This window comes from Salmo trutta, chromosome 3, assembly GCF_901001165.1.
Source record: "Salmo trutta chromosome 3, fSalTru1.1, whole genome shotgun sequence".
In the NCBI taxonomy this organism is placed as follows: domain Eukaryota; kingdom Metazoa; phylum Chordata; class Actinopteri; order Salmoniformes; family Salmonidae; genus Salmo; species Salmo trutta.
This window is the reverse complement of record NC_042959.1, coordinates 25,381,415-25,407,143: the sequence shown is the minus strand read 5'-3', so window position 1 is coordinate 25,407,143 and position 25,729 is coordinate 25,381,415. Positions and strand designations below refer to the sequence as shown.

The following is a 25,729-nucleotide window of genomic DNA, read 5'->3' as shown; positions in this document are numbered from 1 at the left end:
AGAAGGGGAGAGGGGGGGCATGCCAAGTGTTTGTATTGCCATGTTAATGTTAATTGCCCTTCTATGATTAGATATGCCCTGGTATTATGTTAAGTCTGATGCACGAAACCTGCTAATGCTTTGATCAGTCGTGTTTGTGTTTTAGTATACTGTATATCACTTTTAAAAAATGATGTTGGACCTTATCTTAAAATTGCACTTCTTTAAATTAACAAAGGCCACACTCTACCTTCAACATGACAATGTTGTCATTGAACCAGTATTGCACTTGTTTTTGTCCCATTCCCTATAACGGGGAAAGGCAGAGGGGAAAAGAGGCTGCTTTTCCGGAAGTGGTGCGGAATGGTTGGCGAGCTGCGGTCACTCCTACCCGGTCCAGATCCTGTATTGGCCATCACAGCTACAGCTTCCAAGGCTACAGGGAAGAACATAATGAAGCACCTGGGCAGCACCGTGTTGAGGTGGTGAAAATCCTGACAGGGACAACATCAGACTGGCAGTGAAGATGGTGTCGTCTGACCCTGTAGAGACGTTTTCATGGTTGCTCACAGAGTTGAAGTCAAAGGGGCCTGAGACCCCAAGGACTGTCGTATACTGTAAAATAATTGAAGACTGTGCTTTGCTGTATAACCAGGTTTTTCAGCATTTCCTTGGGGAGAGGTGTGTGCATCCAACGGGAGCAGAGGGCAGACTGGAAAAAAGGCTTTTCAACATGTACCACTCAGAGACACCAGAGTACATAAAACTGCACATGATCGCAGCCTTGAAAGATGAGTTATCTAATCTCAGAGTTGTGATGGCTACTTCAGCACTGGGAAAGAGGGTAGACTTTAAGAGTGCCCGTCATGTAGTCAACTATGGACCACCTCAAGACCTTGAGTCCTACATGCAGGCATATGGAAGAGCAGGGAGGGACAGCACAAGCTCACACTCACTTATACTGTACCATGGAAAACAGCTTGTTGGAGTTTCAGATAAGATGACACCGTATGTCAAACTGTACCAGCTGCACGTGGGTGAAACTATTACAGCTCTTTGATGAGGTCACACAACCAATATCACCCAAACGTGACTTCTGTGACAATTGCACTACCTCATGCAACTGCAAGGACGTATGTGAGGGCAATTCCAGTCCTTTTGAGAGGCATGCAGGGCAGCGATTACAATCAAGACATAGGCTGGTCAGTGATGGTCATTGTCACATCCTGACCATAGTAAGATGTGATTTTCTATGGTAGAGTAGGTCAGGGTGTGACAGGGGGTGTTTTGTGTTTTTCTATGTTTTGTATTTCTATGTTTAAGTTCTAGGTTTCTATTTCTATGTTGGGTTGTTTTGGGATGATCTCCAATTGGAGGCAGCTGGTCCTCGTTGTCTCTAATTGGAGATCATACTTAAGTAGGGGTTGTTTTTTTTCACCCGTGTTGGTGGGCAGTTCTGTAACGGCTATTGTACATTCATCGACAACATTTTGAATTCCCTTACCTTTCGCAATTGAAAAAAAATCTGCTCTGCCCATTACTGACATGAGACAGCAATAGTCCTACTGTCTATCATCCCTGAATGAGTAACTCAGCTATAACAGTTGTTACTGCTCTGACATGGTATACACATCCCACCCCATAAAATTTTCCGACATAAAGTTTCAGACCGCAACAACAGGAAGAATGTTAACAGTACAAAACATTGTAAGTAAAAGTAAGTTCAAATAATGACACAAATAAATGCAACAGAATGGAACGTTCTAAAAGTAAATACACATTTTGTGAGTTTACATTGTCATTGGTTTCAGTACCACGTCTTTTTTCCAATTTCTTACATTACTTCTCTAACTGTGGCATTTAATAGAACAATTCCCATTCTAGGGTCTCAGTAGAAGTCCACAACTGCCGGCAGGAAGCCTTTCACTTTGTCTATCAGTTCAAGGGCTTTTTTCAAATGTCCAATTTCTGCCTCTGCATTTTGTTTTGTCAACTGATCACCTGTTAATGTCAACTGATCACAAGGGTTAATGTCAACGGATCACCTGGTAATGTCAACGAATCACCTGATAATGTCAACGAATCACCTGGTAATGTCAACGAATCACCTGGTAATGTCAAGTTCACAAGCGGGATCTGAGCAGTCTTGCCATCTACTTCTATGGAAGAATATGGGACATAATGTTCATTAAGTAGTTTGATAACCCTCATGTCTTTTTACTGTCTTTCATCTTCATCCAATAGCCATAAAGGAATTATATCCGATGTCCTTGCCATTACATCTGAGTATTTATGAGGTAAGAGCCATTTAACATTAGGCTTGTAGTGCTCAAATTGCGGCAACTGTCTCACAACAAGAAGTCCCACAAGCTCTTTGAATTCATTCCTGCGGTATTGTTTGTCTTCAGTGTTTGGCACAAATTCGGATATAGGAACTTCAAGGACTGATCTGGAGATCTGTTGTGGGAGGTGATCTGCACCAACACGTTCCTGAGATGTAACCATTATGATCCAATGGTAGTCCCAAAAGGATAGTTCATGATTTTGAATGTTATTTAATTCATACCATTTGATTATTGTTCAGTTGAGAGGGTCTCTCGTCGGATCCTGGGGATGGTCTGTCAGGAACAGCTTCGATCCCTGACATTAGGGCCTGGCCACTGTCAAGCGGGCCCTGGTGAATGCAGACAGTGGCAAAGAGATCAAAACAGTTTTCAGTGATTAAATGAATGCAGCAAACAGAGAGAAATGTTGCTGTTTTAAAGCAAATTTCCTGCAATTCTACATATATTGCCATGAGGCAGAGAGAAAAAATTGCTTTTTTATAGCTAATCTCATGCTATTCTACACATTTTGCAATGAGGCTGAGAGAATTTTGCATTTTTAAAGCCAATTTCCAGCAATTCTACACATAATGCCATGGGGCAGATCATTTTTTATCTGGCGTTTAATAGCTAATCTCATGCTATTCTAAACATTTTTGCCATGGCTTATGACCTGTTCATATGCTATCTGGGGAGGGGGCTGCGGGGGTGTGTGGTACGCCAGTGGTGTGTGTGGGTGTTGGGGGGACAGTACACATCGTACCCTAGTGAGAGGCCACTGGACTGGTCTAAAGCTTCAACTTGATCCTAAACAGTCGTGTTCTAGTTATAAGGACAGCCAATGTGAGTCTTGGGGAAATAGTTACATGTGAAACCTAGAGTATTGAGCCTATAAGTAAACATTGAGATAACACTGTGGATGGAGTAAAACATGAATTAAATGAATACACTGTCTGATATACACACTCCACTTTAGCAGTGTACACGCACGCACACAAGCAAGCACACACACACACATTTCTCAGACAGTCTTTGAAGGTCTTTCAAGGGCGAGGGGACAGGGGAGTCATTGTTTCCGTGGGAACCCACATTTGACAGACAGGACACTCAATGGTCGAGACGGCAACCAGAGCTCAGAGAGATGCTTATCTCTATGAACCAATCAGTGCTTTATTGGGAGTATCAGTATGCCAGGACCTCTTGGAAATGCTCAACTCCCTCCCTCTCTTTCCTCCCCTTCCCCCTGTTTAGTCTCCCATCGATAAAGATCTTAACCTCAACCATTAGGAAAAATGCAAACCTGTCCTTACATCAGTGTTAAGCGGTAACTTCACCCCCCCGCTCTTTCTCTCTATCCCTCCCCCATCTGAGACCAAGGTGAGGGTGCTCAAGTAACAGTTACCTTTGGTGAATGGGGGGATTTGTATAATACAGGGGGCTGCCTTCCCCTTTTCTCTCCTCCCCCTCTCCTCCCTCAGCCTTGCCCTTGTCCAGGAAGTTTCTGGTGTTGACATGACACAAAGCGTTCATTTAAGACTGAGGCCAGGTCTGGAGGGCCACTTAAATAGCAACCAATTTAACCAGCTCCACCTTGGACAAGGAAAGAGGGAGGGACTGTACACAATGGTGACATTTTGATTTGGACGAAGGTGGTATTCATAAGTCACTAAACGGAACAGACTGAAATAGGGAGGGACTATCTGAACTTGTCCATAAGAAACGTTTTGTAAAACTTTATGTACAGCCTCTTCACATAGGGATTCAAGAGAAACAAGTGTGTGGTCGTGGTGTCGTTATTACTACAGTCGTGGCCAGAAGTTTTGAGAATGACACAAATATTAATCTTCACAAAGTGTTGCCTCAGTTTGTATGATGGCAATTTGCATATACTCCAGAATGTTATGAAGAGTGATCAGATGAATTGCAATTAATTGCAAAGTCCCTCTTTGCCATGCAAATGAACTGAATCCCCAAAAAACATTTCCACTGCATTTCAGCCCTGCCACAAAAGGACCAGCTGACATCATCTCAGTGATTCTCTCATTACACAGGTGTGAGTCTTGACGAGGACAAGGCTGGAGATCACTCTGTCATGCTGATTGAGTTCGAATAACAGACTGGAAGCTTCAAAAGGAGGGTGGTGCTTGGAATCATTGTTCTTCCTCAGTCAATCATGGTTACCTGCAAGGAAACACATGCCTTCATCATTGCTTTGCACAAAAAGGGCTTCACAGGCAAGGATATTGCTGCCAGTAAGATTGCACCTAAATCAACCATTTATCGGATCATCAAGAACTTCAAGGAGAGCGGTTCAATTGTTGAGAAGAAGGCTTCAGGCCGCCCAAGAAAGTCCAGCAAGCGCCAGGACCATCTCCTAAAGTTGATTCAGCTGCGGGATCGGGGAACCACCAGTACAGAGCTTGCTCAGGAATGGCAGCAGGCAGGTGTGAGTGCATCTGCACGCACAGTGAGGCGAAGACTTTTGGGGGATGGCCTGGTGTCAAGAAGGGCAGCAAAGAAGCCACTTCTCTCCAGGAAAAACATCAGGGACAGACTGATATTCTGCAAAAGGTACAGGGATTGGACTGCTGAGGACTGGGGTAAAGTCATTTTTTTCTGATGAATCCCCTTTCCGATTGTTTGGGGCATCCGGAAAAAAGCTTGTCCGGAGAAGACAAGGTGAGCGCTACCATCAGTCCTGTGTCATGCCAACAGTAAAGCATCCTGGGACCATTCATGTGTGGGGTTGCTTCTCAGCCAAGGGAGTGGGCTCACTCACAATTTTGCCTAAGAACACAGCCATGAATAAAGAATGGTACCAACACATGCTCCGAGAGCAACTTCTCCCAACCATCCAGGAACAGTTTGGTGACGAACGATGCCTTTTCCAGCATGATGGAGCACCTTGCCATAAGGCAAGAGTGATAACTAAGTGGCTCGGGGAACAAAACATCAATATTTTGGGTCCATGGCCAGGAAACTCCCCAGACCTTAATCCCATTGAGAACTTCTGGTCAATCCGCAAGAGACGGGTGGACAAACAAAAACCCACAAATTCTGACAAACTCCAAGCATTGATTATGCAAGAATGGGCTGCCATCAGTCAGGATGTGGCCCAGAAGTTAATTGACAGCATGCCAGGGCGGATTGCAGAGGTCTTGAAAAAGAAGGGTCAACACGGCAAATCTTGACTATTTGCATCAACTTCATGTAACTGTCAATAAAAGCCTTTGACACTTATGAAATGCTTGTAATTATACTTCAGCATTCCATAGTAACATCTGACAAAAATATCTAAAGACACTGAAGCAGCAAACCTTGTGAAAATGTATATTTGTGTCATTCTCAAAACTTTTAGCCACGACTGTAGTCTATTGAATGCCATTTCAGTTATCAAGACAGTCCAGACTATTCCAGCCTGCACCGACTATAGTTGCTATGGTGAGCTCTATAAAAAAACATTCCGTTATTATGTACCTTGACTCCCTCGAAACACAGATGTATCACAAACAAGCACACACACACGCAGAGCAAAAAACACAGTCATACCATAACAATGGTTTTACTATAAAACACAATGAGAGAAAGAGAGAGGTAGATGGAGGAGTGTACAAGCAGGGTCTCAGAGCCATTAGAGTAGTGTGGAAGTTCGTTGGGTTGTGTTTCTACATATAGAGTGTGTCTGAGGATCCCAAGGGGTCTGGCCTGTGGAGCTGTGCTCTCTCTCACACACACACACACACACACACACACACACACACACACACACACACACACACACACACACACACACACAGAGTAATGAGGTCCCAAGAGCTGGCCCGGACACGCCACAAACACATAGGGCACTCACACCCACATGAACAACACACACACACACGAACTCACACACACGTGCATGCGCACCAGCACACACACTCTCCAAAACCAGTAGACAAAGTTGTGATCCTCACAGCCCCTCATAAACAGTTTTAACACACACTAAACATGGCGCTGACTGTCTAAAAAACGTTATTTATAGTGTCCATTTGTCACGCCCTGGCCATAGAGAGGTTTTTGTTCTCAATTTTGGTTAGGCCAGGGTGTGACTAGGGTGGGCATTCTATGTTCCGTTTTCTATGTTTTGTGTATTTCTTTGTTTTGGCTGGGTATGGCTCTCAATCAGTGACAGCTGTCTATCCTTGTCTCTGATTGGGAGCCATACTTAGGCAGCCTATTTTCCTTTGGGTTTTGTAGGTGGTTACTTTCTGTTTAGTTGATGTTCCTGACAGAACTGTTTGGCTGTCGTTCGTTTTCTTGTTTTGTTTAAAGGGTTCTATTAAAAGTTTATGATGAGCATGCTCGCCTTGGTCTACTCCCTTCGACGGCCGTTACACCATTAAAACTAAAACACAACCAAGCATCCATCCCTGAGAGTGACTCATTAATAAGGGCCATCTTCTAGTCCAGACATGATCAAACATTTCGTCATCCTCAAACGTCTGTGTCATGTTGAGCTAATAACAGTAATCTGTATTCAACCAAAGGTCAGGGACTTAGCGGTTAGCCACTTAGCTAGCAGGATCTGTTAAGACTGATAAGAACAGATTTGAGGTGGAACCAAAACGAGTGTGGGGGGGAGTAGCGCTGACCTTGACAAGAGATGGTGACAAGTGTAACGGCTGTCGTCTGAAGAAGTGGACCAAGGTGCAGCGGAGTTAGTGTTCATTATTAGAATTTAATATCAACAACATGAACACTATACAAAACAAGAAAAGAGTAAACCGACAGCAAACAGTCCTGTCTGTAACAAAACACTGACAGAAACAATTACCCACAAACCCAAAGGAAAAACATGCTCCTTATGTGTGACTCCCAATCAGCAGCAACGAGCTTCAGCTGTGCCTGATTGGGAGCCACACACACACACGGCCCAAAACAAAGAAATACAAAAACATAGAAAAAGGAACATAGAACGCCCACCCAATGTAACACCCTGGCCTAACCAAAATAAAGAACAAAAACCCCTCTCTATGGCCAGGGCGTTACAACAAGGGGAACTGACTGAAGAGAAACACACTCTGCCATCCTCTGTTTCACAATAAACAGGTTATTGCTGCTAAATTGTGATACAACAGATAATGTGCGGGAAACAGGTGCTGCAGCACCAAATGAGACTGTATCTGGAAGACATGCACCGCAGCTGCTAAATCGTGGCCACCACTGCTAAATATATATATATATATATAAATAATCACACACACACACAGTGTACAGTGGGGGAGAAAAGTATTTGATCCCCTGCTGATTTTGTACGTTTGCCCACTTACAAAGAAATGATCAGTCTATAATTTTAAATGGTAGGTTTATTTGAACAGTGAGAGACAGAATAACAACAAAAAAATCCAGAAAAACGCATGTCAAAAATGTTATAAAAGGATTTGCATTTTAATGAGAGAAATAAGTAATTGACCCCTCTGCAAAACATGACTTGGTACTTGGTGGCAAAACCCTTGTTGGCAATCACAGAGGTCAGACGTTTCTTGTAGTTGGCCACCAGGTTTGCACACATCTCAGGAGGAATTTTGTCCCACTCCTCTTTGCAGATCTTCTCCAAGTCATTACGATTTCGAGGCTGACGTTTGGCAACTCGAACCTTCAGCTCCCTCCACAGATTTTCTATGGGATTAAGGTCTGGAGACTGGCTAGACCACTCCAGGACCTTAATGTGCTTCTTCTTGAGCCACTTCTTTGTGGCCTTGGCTGTGTGTTTTGGGTCATTGTCATGCTGGAATACCCATCCACGACCCATTTTCAATGCCCTGGCTGAGGGAAGGAGGTTCTCACCCAAGATTTGACAGTACATGGCCCCGTCAAATGATGCGGTGAAGTTGTCCTGTCCCCTTAGCAGAAAAACACCCCCAAAGCATAATGTTTCCACCTCCGTGTTTGACGGTGGAGATGGTGTTGTTGGGGTCATAGGCAGCATTCCTCCTCCTCCAAACACGGCGAGTTGAGTTGATGCCAAAGAGCTCCATTTTGGGCTCATCTGACCACAACACTTTCACCAGTTTTCCTCTGAATCATTCAGATGTTCATTGGCAAACTTCAGACGGGCATGTATATGTATTCTTGAGCAGGGGGACCTTGCGGGCGCTGCAGGATTTCAGTCCTTCACGACGTAGTGTGTTACCAATTGTTTTCTTGGTGACTATGGTCCCAGCTTCCTTGAGATCATTGACAAGATGCTCCCGTGTAGTTCTGGGCTGATTCCTCACCGTTCTCATGATCATTACAACTCCACGAGGTGAGATCTTGCATGGAGCCCCAGGGTGAGGGATATTGACAGTTCTTTTGTGTTTCATCCATTTGCGAATAATCGCACCAAATGTTGTCACCTTCTCACCAAGCTGCTTGGCGATGGTCTTGTAGCCCATTCCAGCCTTGTGTAGGTCTACAATCTAGTCTCTGATATCCTTGGAGAGCTCTTTGGTCTTGGCCATGGTGGAGAGTTTGGAATCAGATTGATTGATTGCGTCTGTGGACAGGTGTCGTTTTTACAGGTAACAAGCTGCGGTTAGGAGCACTCCCTTTAACAGTGTGCTCCTAATCTCAGCTCGTTACCTGTATAAAAGACACCTGGGAGCCAGAAATCTTTCTGATTGAGAGGGGGTCAAATACTTATTTCCCTCATTAAAATGCAAATCAATTTATAATATTTTTGACATGCGTTTTTCTGGATATTTTTGTTGTTATTCTGTCTCTCACTGTCCAAATAAACCTACCATTAAAATTATAGACTGATCCTTTCTTTATCAGTGGGCAAACGTACAAAATCAGCAGGGGATCAAATACTTTTTCCCCCCACTGTACGTACATATACAGTTCCAGTCAAAAGTTTGGACACACCTACTCACTCAAAAGTGTTTTCTTTATTTTGACTATTTTCTACATTGTAGAATAATACTGAAGACATCAAAACTATAAAATAAACTATGAATAACTAACTATAATAATAATAATAATAATAATAATGCTGGCCTTCTAGGCAGACTTCCTCTGTCCAGTGTTCTTTTCCCCATCTTAATATTTTATTTTTATTTGGACAGTCTGAGATATGGCTTTTTCTTTGCAACTCTGCCTAGAAGGCCAGCATCCCGGAGTCGCCTCTTTACTGTTGATGTTGGGACTGGTGTTTTGCGGGTACTATTTAATGAAGCTGCCAGATGAGGACTTATGAGGTGTCTGTTTCTCAAACTAGACACTAATGTACTTGTCCTCTTGCTCAGTTGTGCACCGGGGCCTCCCTCTCCTCTTTCTATTCTGGTTAGTCTTACAGACTCCCATCTCTCCCTCTCTCGCTCCTTCTCACTGGTTCCCTATCCTTCCCCTTTTTCTTTCTCGACCTCCCTGCTGCTCTCTTTACCCTTCTCTCCCTCCCCAACATAATGTCCCATTGTTCTACTATCGCTCCTTTATATCCCATTCCCCCCTACCTCTCTCCCTTTCATTTAGGGAGTTGGGGATGAGCTGTTAGTGACTCAGACCTTATTACCGGGGCTCGTGATTGGCCGAGGTTTCATTAACATACCTGTCATCTTGCTGCTAAAGAGAAGAGAGCCATCACTCTCACCTCTAACACAGAGCAATCCAGTCATCTTGGAGCCTATATTAGCCCTTAGACAACTTGGAGGATAGATTGCATCAGCGAGCCCAGAATATGAGGAAAATGAACTCTATCTAAGGGAGTTGTATGAGTAGCAGTGGACTTCGAATTCGGCCATTTTGGGTCGAGGTATCGCTCAGTTACAAACGTAAGCAAGGGAATTGATTGGAGTTGTACACGTTGGAAACATAATACAGACAAAGGGATATGACTATCTGAAACGGTTGGGGTTTCAGGTGTATCATTTAGAGTAACAAATCAGTTTGTGATTGAGATAGACTGCTTGTTCACATGCATTGGGGGAGTGTGCTAGATATCTCTTTATATGTCATCGCTATAAATCGTCTAAACTGTTTGACAGTTTCCCCCTTGATAGATGAATCAATCTTGTGTAGACTGGTGGGTCTATGCTGCACCTGTTCTCGGCTGATGCCCACCTGCTCTCAGCTGATGCCCACTTGGTTCACAATTGCTGTTACAATCAGCAAGTTGGCACTAAGCCACTGGAGGTGTCAATGAAGAAGACATTTTGGCTCAGCATGTCACTCTATAGAGTACTTGTTAAAGTTTAGCCATGTCGCTTTAGGTCAGTCATGATTGTACGGAAAGTCTCTTGTATTGTTCTTTTTGGCTCTGATGCAGGTAACCTAGGCCGGCTGGGCCTTAAGTTAATGAGGTAGATGAGGAAGGCATCCATTTTTGCTCACTTGCACTGGTTAGCCTGGTTCTGAGTCAATGGGGTTCATGTTGGCTACATTACACTGCATCTATAGACTGGCTCTAAGCTATGATTGCCATATCATTTTGAAGCTATCTGGGGTAAATGATGTCACCGCAGAACTACAAAGCTCCACTCCACATTAAATTCTAAAAGCCTACTGCTTGCTAAATAAACATGTTCAACAACAGTGCTTTGCAAAAGTATTCACCCCCCTTGGCGTTTTTCCTATTTTGTTGCATTACAACCTGTAATTTAAATAGATTTTTATTTGGATTTCATGTAATGGACATAGACAAATTACTACAAATTGGTGAAGTGAAAAAAATTGTTTCAAAAAATTATACAAAATAAAAAACGGAAAAGTGGTGCGTTCATATGTATTCACCCCCTTTGCTATGAAGCCACTAAATAAGATCTGATGCAACCAATGACCTTCAGAGGTCACACAGTTGGTTAAATAAAGTCCACCTGTGTGCAATCTAAGTGTCACATGATCTGTCACATGATCTCAGTAAATATACACCTGTTCTGAAAGGACCCAGAGTATGCAACACCACTAAGCAAGAGGCACCACTAAGCAAGAGGCACCACCAAGCAAGCGGCACCATGAAGACCAAGGAGCTCTCCAAACAGGTCAGGGACAAAGTTGTGGAGTAGTACAGATCAGGGTTGGATTATAAAATAATATCTGAAACTTTGAATATCAGACGGAACACCATTAAATTCATTATTAAAAAATGGAAAGAATATGGCACCACAACAAACCTGCCAAGAGAGGGCCGCCCACCAAAACTCACGGACCAGGCAAGGAGGGCATTCATCAGAAAGGCAATAAAGAGACCAAAGATAACCCTGAATGAGCTGGAAAGCTCCACAGTGGAGATTGGAGTATCTGTCCATAGGACCACTTTAAGCCGTACACTCCACAGAGCTGGGCTTTACAGAAGTGGCCAGAAAAAAGCATTTGCTTAAAGAATAAATTATCGAACACGTTTGGTGTTTGCCAAAAGGCATGGGGGAGACTCCCCAAGCACATGGAAGAAGGTACTCTGGTCAGATGATACTAAAATTGAGCTTTTGGGCCATCAAGGAAAATGCTATGTCTTGCGCAAACCCAACACCTCTCAACACCCTGGGAAACACCATCCCCACAGTGAAGCATGGTGGTGGCAGCATCATGCTGTGGGGATGTTTTTCCATCGGCAGGGACTGGGAAACTGGTCAGAATTGAAGGAATGATGGATCGTGCTAAATACAGGGAAATTCTTGAGGGAAACCTGTTTCAGTCTTCCAGAGATTTGAGACTGGGACGGAGGTTCACCTTCCAGCAGGACAATGACCCTAAGCATACTGCTAAAGCAACACTCAAGTGGTTTAAGGGGAAATATTTAAATGTCTTGGAATGGCCTAGTCAAAGCCCAGACCTCAATCCAATTGAGAATCTGTGGTATGACAAAAAGATTGCTGTACACCAGCAGAACCCATCCAACTTAAAGGAGCTGGAGCAGTTTTGCCTTGAAGAATGGGCAAAAATCCCAGTGGCTAGATGTGCCAAGCTTATAGAGACATACCCCAAGACACTTGCAGCTGTAATTGCTGCAAAAAGTGGCTCTACAAAGTATTGACTTTGGGGGGGTGAATAGTTCTGCACGCTCAAGTTTTCAGTTTTTTTGTCTTATTTCTTGTTTGTTTCACAATAACAAATATTTTGCATCTTCAAAGTGGTAGGCATGTTGTGTAAATCAAATGATACAAACCCCCCAAAAATCAATTTTAATTCCAGGTTGTAAGGCAACAAAATAGGAAAAACGTCAAGGGGGGTGGATACTTTCACAAGCCACTGTATAAACATGATGTTTCTTTGCAGGACAAGGATTGTCCTGACTTTCAAGAATGCCTGAATGGCTTCACCTTGCTTTTTCCGGTTGGCTGGCAAGTTTCACCATGTTCTGTACTAAGATGGCTGTTGACTGCTGTTGCAGTGTCGTAGCCTTTCGCGGGCTACCTGAGACATGAAACAGGTGTGAGGGCATACAGGCTGTTTATTAATGAGCAGTTTGCCTAAATGGGTAATGGAAACACTTCAACCACTACATTTTTAAATCGACAGTGTAGCTTTTTGCGAAAAAGGTTTTGTTTTTAGGTGTGACGTCATTACGTCCAGCTGTTTTGATCGGCACAAGATCGTTAAATGGAAATGCACTCTAGCAGGAATATGTTGCATCCATTTTCTATGCAAACTTTCTAAACATCGACAACAACAAAAAATCACTTCACAATGGAATGTAAATGGAATGGAAACATGGCTAGTTTAATAGCAAGCAATGGCGTCCATGTTGGCTGAGTCGCACTCTTTCTAAGCTGGCGCAGAGTCAAATAGGTTGTGTGAGCATGGGGATGACACGGGCTGAGTGCCCCTAACATGCGTTGATTACACACAGGAGACAGGGTGATATAATACCTCTGGCACAGGCTTGTTTAGACTCGTCTAAGATGTCACTGTCCCTCCCAGGACTAAAGAACCAAAGCACAGCACAGGATAACATAACTAAGCCTGTTACCAGTACCCGTGTCTTCATGGTTGGGGTGGTGCGTGTGTGTGTCTGACAGTGCGTCACAAATGCCATATTGTATAAGTGGGCGTCTAGCCCAGAATGCATTTCATGCTCACATGACTGAACATGACAGGTCCTCTTTGCTGATAGTGCCCATAATGACTACCTATACACAACCATGCAGTGCACCATTCAACAACACACACACAGTTGTACACACACACACACAATATTCCCTACTTACTAAGAGTGTCAGAATGAGCCAGTCCTCTGGTAGCAGACGGTTGTCTCAGTGTGGGGAAACAGCAGTAACTGAGGCTCACAAACCCAGAAGGTTGGAGAGAACAAACGAGAGAACGAGAGAGAGAGAGAGAGAGAACAGGAGAGAGAGCAGGAGATGGAGTGAGAGATTGTGTGCGAGAGAGAACGAGCGAGAAAGCAAGAGGGGGAAAGAGCGACAGAAAGCTAGCAAGCAGGAGAAACCATGTTTTTCCTCAGTTACACAAAAGCTAACCATTTCCAGTTATGGATCAAGGCTCTTTGTGAGAGAGCGGATCACACAGGAGGATAACGAGGAAGTCTCGCCTCCTCTCACTCTAACAAGCTAACTCCTCTATGGTGTAGGAGATGGTGGAGAGGAAAATGAGGCAGTATTGGAAATAAGAGTGCTTTTAGGCCAAAGAGACATAGCAAGGAAAACACTATATGTCATTTGTTTAGAGCAGCAGCTACAGTATGTACGCAAACAATAAATAAGTACTGTAAACCTTCCCAGATATCTACACACACACACACACACACACACACACACACACACAAACTATCAAAGCGCCATAAAAAGCCCAGCACAAGACAGACAAGTTGAGCCAACCTATAGCAATCTCTGAGTGCCATAGGCAATTACACACCCATCACTACCTCAGTCTGTCACTCCCTCAGACACTCATCCTTGACTCTCCTCTAAATGTCAGATTGGAACAACAGTGTTCCAACAGCAGATGGCTAGAACAGTGAGGGGAACCAGGCGTAATTGTATCTCTGCACCACTGGTCTGATCCAGCCCATTCTCTACCCTGACAAAATCTGTCATTTCTGTCACCACTGCAAAGATAAACCAAACAAACACAGATATGACAAGACAAAACTGACGTGGGACCTGTAATCTCTTGTAGACAGAGGCACGTAACATAACTGGTGTCGTAGCATCTGTCAGGCTGTGGGATGCGATGACTAATGAGGGACTTTGTTCTGGTGCGCAGATTTGTCACTGGTCATTTGTACAAATCACGATGTTGCAAGTGCTCAAATATCGTAAGGGGAGGGGACATTTGGTCCATACACTTTCCAGTAACTTGCAAAGAGGGAGAGAGAGAGAATGGGGGGGGGGCTCCTCGTTCGAATCTCTTTTTTAACAAGTCACCCTCATAACCTAATCGATTATCTGACACAATTACTTAAGTTTTTAGTTCTGGGTGTCCGAGTTTAGGATCCATGAAACATGTGTAGACAGAGGGTGACCGTGTGAGGAGTCAGTCTGATCATATTGATTTGGTATCAGGCTGAATAGGATCGATGTGTGTGTATGTATCATTTCTGTAGTCTCTCATCCCCTTTACCAAACTGCAGACAACAGACACACCACCCTACCGGGTCTCACATCAGAATTAAACGTTCATCCATGTTTCTCAAACGTCAAATTTCAAAGTGTTTAAGGTTAAGTTAAGGCATTAACTCTGCATTTCTAAGGTAGGGTTAAGTTCAGGCATTAACTACGAACGGTGAAGGCAAGGGTTAAGGCTTGGGATAGGTTTAAAACAAATCAAATTTACAACATTTGGAATTGGAGGCAGATGCATGTCATCGGCCATCCCGTCCACAATGCCCGAGCAAAACCTACTTGAAGCTAACAGCGCTCACTGCTGCCCCTAGTGGCTGGTTTCCATGTTATCTCCCAAAGTCCTCAAGACATGGATGAACGTGGAATACTGACTTGTATCGTGGGTGACTTGGCTGCACCACACACTGGTACACATTTTGACTCAGTCTTCTGTATTTGTTCTAACTGTCATATGCATCATCCTTCATGCATGCCAACAGTGCTGTAGTTGGTGCTTGGAGCTGAAGGAGAGAGGAAGCCATTGCGTGTCAGTGATAGGAAGGAACACACAGTTTCCAGAAACAACTACTGGGAGAGTACGCCCTCTGGGTAAATGTGGCTCTCCCCCTACTAGACCTTTGGGTCTCAAGGTCTATACACACAGAGATACACAGAGAGAGAGATACAAATGATAGATTCTTCACATGCTGTCCTCTTGACACCACTGGCAGCAAGCCGTAGTGTGACCACACACACACTGAGGGATAGTAGGCCTGCCATGTTGTAGGCTGGCAGTGTTCTAGACCACACACTGGACACCTCGTGCTTGGATGAGACACCTGCACTAGCCATACACAGTGTTTAATCACAATATAGTAAAGAGATAGAGAATCACACAAACACCCATAAATAGACTTACTTCCAGGTTTATTACTCATAGCAAATTAGCATACAGCTTCACAGACACCAAATTTCCCAATTACCATTTCTGTGTGTGTGTGTGTGTGCGTTGGAGTGCACACACACACACACACACACGCATACTTTTCTCCATATGGATATCGAGGGCGAGACAGCGGCCTCTTTAATTATCAATGAACACCACCTGCACGTGCCCAATCTGTTTGGGGAGTGTTAATTTTATGATATAAGCGTGCTTGTGTGTCTTCCATAATATGGCCTTTGGCCATGTGCCAGCTTGTGTAATGAGTGACAAACACAGCAGATCAGATGATGCACAACATTGTTGCAAATTAGGAGGGACAAGTCAGTTTCTGCATTGGGAGCCATGCCCCCCTAACCAACTAGGAGACAATGTCACCTGGGTGGAAAGTAACTCCGACCACTTGTACTTCCTGTATGTAGATCATGTCAAACCTGTTTTTCTTGTCAAGAAGAAACCCTGACAAAAACTTTGAATCAATGTTACAGCAATGTTGGCTTGTGACATAATAAATCATAGCGTCGGCGTATAAGAGAGCGACTCGATTCTTTCCTTCTTCATTTCTTTAGCTAGATCACATACCACCAAATGACCCACATGACACCCTTCAAAGTATTAATATGTCTCCCCAAGTATTATTGGGCATGCTGCTGTGCTAGACAAGTTCGTTTTTAGTTGAGCACCAGATGTGTCATCTGAGTGAGTCGGATGTTCCAAAACTAAAGATACTGCACCAGTCAAAAGTTTGGACACACCTACTCATTCACAGGTTTTTCTTTATTTCTACATTGTAGAATAATAGCGAAGACATCAGAACTATGAAATAACACATATGGAATCATGTAGTAACCAAAAAAGTATTAAACAAATCAAAATATATTTTACATTTGAGATTCTTCAAAGTAGCCAGCCTTTGCCTTGATGACAGCTTTGCACACTCTTGGCATTCTCTCAACCAGCTTCATGGAGGTAGTCACCTGGAATGCATTTCAATTAACAGATGTGCCTTCTTAAAAGTTAATTTGTGGAATTTCTTTCCTTCTTAATGTGTTTGAGACAATCAGTTGTGTTGTGACAAGGTAAGGGTGGTACACAGAAGATAGCCCTATTTGGTAAAAGACCAAGTCCATATTACGCCAAGAACAGCTCAAATAACCAAAGAGAAATGACAGTCCATCATTACTTTAAGACATGAAGGTCAGTCAATCTGGAAAATGTCAAGAACTTTGAAAGTTTCTTGAAGTGCAGTCACAAAAACCATCAAGCGGTATGATGAAACTGACTCTCATGAGGACTGCCACAGGAAAGGACAACCCAGAGTTACCTCTGCTGCAGAGGATAAGTTCATTAGAGTTACCAGCCTCAGAAATTACAGCCAAAATAATTGCTTCACAGAGTTCAAGTAACAGACACATCTCTACATCTACTGTTCAGAGGAGACTGCGTGAATCAGGCCTTCATGGTCGAATTGCTGCAAAGAAACCACTACTAAAGGACACCAATAAGAAGAAGATACTTGCTTGGGCCAAGAAACACAAGCAATGGACATTAAACCTGTGGAAATTTGTCCTTTGGTCTGATAAGTACAAATTTGAGATTTTTGGTTCCATCTGCCGTGTCTTTGTGAGACAGAGTAGGTGAACTGATTATCTCCACATGTGTGGTTCCCACTGTGAAGCATGGAGGAGGAGGTGTGATGGTGCTTTGCTGGTGACACTGTCCGTGATTTATTTAGAATTCAAGGCACACTTAACCAGCATGGCTACCACAGCATTCTGCAGCGATACGCCATCCCATCTGGTTTGCGCTTAGTGGGACTATCATTTGTTTTTCAACAGGACAATGACCCAACAACTCCAAGCTGTGTAAGGGCTATTTGAACAAGAAGGAGAGTGATGGCGTGCTAAATCAGATGACCTGGCCTCCACAATCACCCGACCTCAACCCAATTAAGATGGTTTGGAATGAGTTGGACCGCAGAGTGAAGCAAAAGCGTCCTTCAAGACTGTTGGAAAAGCATTCCAGGTGAAGCTGATTGAGTGCCAAGAGTGTGTAAAGATGTCATCAAGGCAAAGGGTGGCTACTTTGAAGAATCTAAAATATATTTTGATTTGTTTAACACTTTTTTGGTTACTACATTATTCCATGTGTGTTATTTAATAGTTGTGATGTCTTCACTATTATTCTACAATGTAGAAAATAGTAAAAACAAAGAAAAACCAGTGAAAATCCCTGACTGGTTGTATCACTGTCTGGTATGGCAACGGATTGGCCTCTGATCGCAAGGCATTAGAGGGTAGTGCGTACGGCCCAGTACATCACTGGGGCCAAGCTTCCTGCCATCCAGGACCTCTATACCAGGCAGTGTCAGAGGAAGGCCCTAAAAATTGTCAAAGACTCCTGCCACCCTAGTCATAGACTGTTGTTTCTGCCACCGCACGGCAAGCAGTACCAGAGCGCCAAGTCTAGGTCAAAAAGGCTTCTTAACAACTTCTACCCCCAAGACATAAGACCCCCCACCCCCTATTTTACTCTGCTGCTACTCTCTGGTTATCATCAATGCATAGTCACTGTAACTCTACCTACATGTACAGATTACCTCAACTAACCTGTGTCCCTGCACATTGACTCTGTACCTGTACCCCCTGTATATAGCCTCGCTACTATTATTTTACTGCTGCTCTTTAACTAAGGTTAAAAATAACAATCTATTTTTTTACTTAACACTTATTTTTCTTAAAACTGCATTGTTGGTTAAGGACTTGTAAGTAAGCATTCACTGTAAGGTCTACACCGGATGTACTCGGCGCATATGACAAATAACATTTGATTTGATTTAATTTGAATGAGTAGGTGTGTCCAAACTTTTGACTAGTACTGTATGTAAATTAATATTTTATTTTCAATAAATTAGCAAACATTTCTAAACATGTTTTCACTTATGGGGTATTGTGTGTAGATGGGAGAGAAAAAAACCATGATTTAATAAATGTTTTATTTAGACTAACAAAAGAATGTAGAATACGTTAATGGACATGAATACCTTCTAAAGGCACTGTACTTTCCATTTACCCTGGTCGGAAATCTCCCCTTGATGCATTGCCGGAAATAAGACAGTTTAGTGCACAAATACACAAAGTAAACATAGATACAATTAATGCACAAAGGAAATGCTCAGTAAATTTAATCTTTAATCTATTATTTAATCTTCAGCTAAATACTCAGACGAAAAACATAAACCATTTCCTCTTACTTGATTCTCCCCCTCTTACTCTGCACTGCATGTAGTTTAAACCCACTCATAGGGCATGCTTTTATGGCTAGCCTCATGACAACGGCCCCCAGCGTCAGACTCTCTCTCTGTGTGTGTGTGTGTGTGTGTGTGTATAGGGCCACCCACCCCCGCAAGGCCAGAGTTATTGTCAAGGTTACCCCAGTTTGCATACAAGTCAGGGGTTGGGGACATGGATGGCTGACACACACACACACCTTTGGGCTGTTTGACAGGGGAAGAGCAACTGTGAGTGTGGTAGTGTGTGGCAAAACCAAAACCTGGACGACCTACCAAAGAGTAGAATTCACTCTAACCTGCTTCTAAGTACATTTACATTTTAGTCATTTAGCAGACGCTCTTATCCAGAGCGACTTACAGTAGTGAATGCATACATTTCATACAATTTCATACATTTTTTTCTGTGCTGGCCCCCCGTGGGAATCGAACCCACAACCCTGGCGTTGCAAACACCATGCTCTACCAACTGAGCTACAGGGAAGTCCATACAGTAAGATATACAACTCATGGGACAGCATTCTGCTTCCAAGTCAATACAGTAAGATATACAACTCATGGGACAGCAATATTCACAGTCAAGCTGCCGAGTGTGAATTTTAGCACGCTCACTAGAGGTAGTGGAACTAAATGAGGTGTGGACTGACATGAGGGTGATACTAGCCATTCAGTGACACACACACACACACACACACACACACACACACACACACTTTGTATACAGTTCCCTTCCCCTCCCTTGTCTGGCTCTCTGTGCCCTACTGTGGGCAGGCTGTGGATTAGGGGCAGGGCAAGGGGCATGCTGGTTGTGCCAGCTGCTGCCAACTACATCCTTGCCAGCATTGTCAGTAAATATTGCCACTTATGTGTGGTAAGCCAAAACACAGACAAAGTGTATGACGTGTTTGTGATTGAGTGTGTAAGACCATTGTAGGTCGTTATGAAGGAGATAGAAAGTTGTACATTTACAGCGTACGCCAGAACCCACAAGATCAACCTTCACGTGACTCCTAGACTAGAGAACACAAAGCCTACCACACCAGTATCTGTTCTCTCACCAAACATGCAACAGAAAATGCAGTTCTACCCCTTATTGTAAAGAGCTGTGGTTGGTCTCCATGGAGACCAGGTGGGAAAAGAACAGACCCTGTCATTAGTCACGTTTGGCAATAGTCATCCTCTCACCTTTGCATTATATTTTACCATCTACAACTCCTTCCCGACACCCATTTATTGAAACATTTAACTAGATGCTACCTGATCCACCATCCACTGATTTGCATGTTCACCTTAACATCCCACACAAAAGAACAGTCTAGTTCTCCTCCACAACAGGTGGGTTTTTCTCTCTTTTCATTCAATCATTATTTTTCTTCAAAGAACTTCTAACACATGAAACCACACTGAATACTTGAAAGATAGGATGCTGTATCAAAGGCATGTAAATGATAAAGCATTTTTATTTGGAAGCTCGCTAACACACACACACACACACACACACAGAGCTCTTTCGCAATCCGTTGTCCCAGTATTGATGAAACTGACCGGCATCCTTGGGTTACACAGTTTCCCAAAAGAAGACCCTGGTCTCTCCCCGCTGGTGGTGTTTGTGTCCACACACACAGGCTCGTGTTTCCCCTCATATCTAGCCATGGTCTCGGTGTGGGGACTTCTGAACGCAGTGGAGGACTATCAATGTTTCCTCAGACGTACAGAGCAACATGATACCTGCCCCTACGCATCCCACTGGAACGAGGGAGAGAAAGAGGAGAGAAAGAGTAGAGGACAAAAGAACAAAGGATCAATCCAAAGTTCCATTGCTCTCAGAATCACGACTCTTCTTTGTGTACTGAAGCGTGGACAAAGACAAGTATGAATATTCACAGAGCACACATTATGGGTGTACTACAGCTTGGAAAACGACACTGACTAACTAGCGAGCTACCTGATAAGACCAGTCTCTGTTTTCTACAACATTCTGTTTGGAGGCCACATTAGAATAGCCTATACAAAACCACAACAAAAGCTCAATCAAAAGCAAAACAGAGCATGAGAGTGCAAAATAAAAAGTCTACCACGCAGCGAGCATGTGGTGTGTGTTGACAGGAAGTCCCCACAAGAATAGTAAACAAACAAAAATTGGACCAACTGCGAACATTTTGTTGGTCCCCACAAGTTCAAATGCTATTTCTAGAGGGTTTAGGATTAAGGTTAGAATTAGTGTTAGGATTAGAATTACGTTAAGGGTTAGGAGCTAAGGGTTGGTTTTAGGGTTAAGGTATGGGTTAGGGAAAATAGGATTTTGAATTGACTGAATTGTGTGTCCCCACAAGGTTAGCTGTACAAGACTGTGTGTTTGTGTGTGTGTGTGTGCGGTGGCCTATCAGTGACAAACCAACTTTCACATCTCCCAAGAGTCATTGTGCTCCAGGGAATTCCGTAGGCCAAGTCGCATCAGAGAGAAAGTCACTTTGAGGAACTAAACAGAGAATTAGTGTTTCAAAAAGAAAAAGCTTAAGATAAAGGTCTGTTCATGAGAATTCAGATGTACTGAATTAATTTAGGGTTGGTTGTGTAGAGAGAGAAACCCGTGTCTTCATTTTCAGTCATTCTTCCACCCATTACATAATTTGTTCACTTACTCACTCACCTGCATTTGTGTATCAATAATCATAATCAAGAATAATTTCTTATTCAATCCATTCATTCATTCCTGGGAAACATTGACTTATCGGACACTGTTGATATTAAATTGATATCTGACGAGTGGCAAGGTTCAGTGCAGTGTTAATCGGCAAGCTCAGATAGATTGAAACGGCCCTCAGCGGAATAAATGTATCAAACAAGCTTCTGAAATCATGTTTAGCTGTTTGCTTGACTGAATTAATTTGCCCAAGTGCTGGCTGGCTCAGAGGGGCGCATCGAGACACTTACGGACACACACAGCGGTGCAATCTCTCCCTGTTTCGCTCCCAAGTTAATTGCCATCAGTCCAGGAGTCAATTTCAGTCACATACCCCAGTCAACAACACATGACAGTAGATAGGATGCACGAGACAGAAATACGGCCTTCGACAGGAAACCACGGTGATAATAAGGAGCATGATATCTTGACAGGAAATAAGGGTGGGGGGGCGGAGAGGAAGGGAGGAGACACAGTTTTTCCACAATTAACTCAGAATATAAGGCATGTTAACAGTCTTAACAAGCTACACTGCACACACACCCTTCCCACTCCTTGCCTGCCCCTTGTAAATCGAAGAGTTGTTGGGGAAGGTATGCCATTATTTTGATATGACACAGTGAATTTGTTGGAGTTGATTGATTTCAGAATGCATCTTTCCTCACATTATAGTCTATGCTTCACTCTCTGTGCCCAACATATCCTCTCTGTAGCACAACCTAAACATAGCAATCAGGGAAGTGTAAAGACCCCCAGGATCAATTATCTAACTGTTATATTAGGACTGCTATTATTAGATAGCCTCCCTGTGGCTCAGTTGGTAGAGCATGGTGTTTGCAACACCAGGGTTGTGGGTTTGATTCCCACAGGGGGCCAGCACAGGAAAAAAAAAAATGTATGAAATGAATTGAAATGTATGCATTCACTACTGTAAGTCGCTCTGGATAAGAGCGTCTGCTAAATTACTAAAATGTAAAATGTAAAATAATAACTGGCTATTTGGGAAGATAAATGTGCAGTGTGCCTAGAAACATTCCCCAAAGCATGTGTTTGGCATGAAAACATGCATCTTTGTGTGCAGGGTTCTAGCAGAATGAAAAGTTAACCTGCATCTAGCTAGAGCTCTGGTGTAAACTACACACACACCCAACACAGTGCAGGTGCACTTCCACTGTGATGCTAATGTTGTGTTAGCTCCCGAGAAGCATAATCTCAAGCTTTTTAAAGGGTCGATTCCATCGGAGTGAAACCAACTACAAATAGACATGAGTCATTACCCTATCAGGTTTCTCTGAAATGTGGCACCAACGTCCAGGGAATTTTGCCACTGCATTATAACAGGGGGAAACGGCTGGATTTCAAATCTATCGTACTAATCTTATGGGAATTTGCCTCATGACATGTTTTCTTTTTTTCTTCAACATTTTTATAAGATATTATTCATCATTACAAAAACGGATAATCATGACATCATACATTAAAGTTCCCAACAACATTGTGAGAGGCGGTGGCTTCCAAGTCCCTATTTAGTTGAACAGACTTTATCAACTTACTTCTATGAAGAGTTCGATGACTAATAATCGCTGAAGAGGAATACATACATAGTTGTGATTTTGTTTGTTATAGCCTCTCAGTGTAGAGAACATTTGGCAGGGACCAAAGGGGAGTGTAAGGCTGCCAACGCCATGGAGGGTCCATGAAAGACATGTGTGTGAACTGTCAATAACTATAACAGCCAGCACTTTGAGAACTATCAGCCTAGGAAGGGCACGTCCCCTTGCACAACTACTTTAAAGCTCACAAAGCTCTATAAAATGTACAAACCAAGGGGGAAAAATCCATCCATGCATGCACAATCCACAGCCACCTTGCAGGTTGCAGAGGTAGAATTTTGCAAGTTCAACCACCAGTCAATTCGATCCCAGAACGTTAGATGCCGAAGTGGCCGACTATTGCAAACGTCTGCAGGGAGAGTCCTTTCTAAAAGCCAGAGCTTCACAGAAACATTGGATCAGCATGAATAATCTACAGCTACTTTGTTTCAATCTTGATGCCTGAGATGCGCGTTTTGCGCAATCATCTGATTCATAATGTCAACGCTGTGTTTATACAATGGGAAATATACCAAATATCACTCTGCAAGCGCAGGCTGAGGAACATAAAAACGCCCGTCTTGGCGGCCTTTAGAATGATGTATTTATCAACATAACCTTCTCAATGTAAGCAAAAGCTGCAAGGAAAATGCGTGACAAAGGTAGAGGGTCTGACGGTACCACCCGGTGAAAACTATATCCTATTCTTCACGGTCGAAGGATAACAACATGCCAATATCAAACACCAACACCAGCAGCTTATTTCCAAACACACAAACGCATGTGAACGCTACACGATATCAGACCGATGTTTTGTGTAGGCTCGGGTCTCCTATAGCAGACGAGATCTTCCAAACCGCCTCAACCCACCCCCGCCGCGTGGTGCGTTATAGCGGCTACCTTACCTTTGGAATTGCTGAATGCCGTGTACCAGGAGAGCGAAATGAGTCCGCATAGACCAAACAATACGACCGTTAGGAAGGTGCCATTTCGGAGCCTCATCTCCGGATCCCCGGGCTCATGTCCGAACCGAGTGCGGGGTATCTGGGCTCTCTCTGCTCGTTTGCGGTGCTTCCAGGAGATAAATGCCTCTTTACGCCTGGCAGTCGGAGCGGAGGACTGAGTTTGTTATTGCGCGGCGCTCTGCTCTCGGGTAGACTACTCAGTCGCACAAGCATGCAGTGCTCACCAGGAAGGGTTGCCAGAAAAGGGGGGATATTTTTTCTCTCTCTCCTCGAGTCAGAGCGGAGTGGTTAAAGAGATGCCATACAGCGTTGCGAGTGGGCGTTGGGAAATGTGAAAGGCAGCAGCTCCAGGTTGATGCTTATGTTCATATTACGCTCATTTAATTTAATGACGTAGGCCTAAGTGCCCGAGGTAGCCTACAAGTGCTTCTTCATCCATTCGGATACTGAGCCCGGCATGCAAGTGGATCGCAAGTGCAGCACCAAGAGGCAAGAATGAAATAGCCATAACTCACTTGGCTGAAACATTTGACAGCGCTTTAAATTGAATTTGACTTCTGCTATAACGTGGAAAGGCAAACCATGTGCCCAAATCCATATGGGTTATTTAGCCTACCTAGAAGCGGGCTGTCAATCAAACACTTTTTGGTTGAATAATAAACCTAATTCAAATCTGGGGCCCGAATGAGCAGTGCATTTCTCCACATCTGGCCGGTACACACCTGTTTTATAGGCTGCACTAATTAGCCAAATTAACAAACCATGGCGCAAACCGTTTACAATTGTCAGTCACTCTGCAAACAAGCTGCAAACATACTCACTACTACTGTCGAACTGAAAAACAATAAACAGGTAGTCTATCTTACAAAAAACATATTTTTCAAACTATTTTTATTTTATTTTTTTATTTAACTAGGCAAGTCAGATAAGAACAAATTCTTATTTTCAATGACGGTGGGTTAACTGCCTTGTTCAGGGGCAGAACGACAGATGTTTACCTTGTCAGCTTTCGGTTACTAGTCCAACGCTCTAACCGCTAGGCTACCTGCCGCCCCTATCCAACAAGACACTTTCTTGTCAGTCAACATGTTTTTGTTTTGATAAATGCTCCATAAAATAAATCATAATACAGGAATAATGTCAGCAAATGAAATTATGTCCATAAAGGTTATTCCAATGAAAATGGCCCCGTGTGGCTGTTGGTAGCGCGTGGAGCTTGCAACACCAATGTTGTGGTTGAGATTAACCCAGGGGACCAGTACGGAATATGTATGCACTAACTACTACGTAGTGTAAATCGCTCTGGATAAGAGCGTCTCCTAAATGAATAAAATGTAAGTGACAGACATTCTTAACATAAATAATTTGCCAGGAAAAGAAGGCAAAACTACAACAAGATGTGCAGGAACGTCTCAGCAATATCTTCCAGTTTTAAT

The 25,729-nt window shown here is 43.3% G+C and overlaps 1 protein-coding gene across 1 annotated transcript in view; it reads right to left on the bottom strand.

Moving 5' to 3' along the window:
• LOC115171006 (alpha-1,3-mannosyl-glycoprotein 4-beta-N-acetylglucosaminyltransferase B) overlaps positions 1 to 24,716 on the bottom strand; it is a 161,887-nt gene extending 137,171 nt beyond the window's left edge. Inside the window, exon 1 of the mRNA XM_029727457.1 lies at positions 24,234 to 24,716. Within this exon, the coding sequence (XP_029583317.1) occupies positions 24,234 to 24,330 (97 nt within the window). The 5' untranslated portion in view covers positions 24,331 to 24,716. The remainder of the gene's footprint in view (positions 1 to 24,233) is intronic.
• Between the last annotated feature and the right edge of the window lie 1,013 nt (positions 24,717 to 25,729).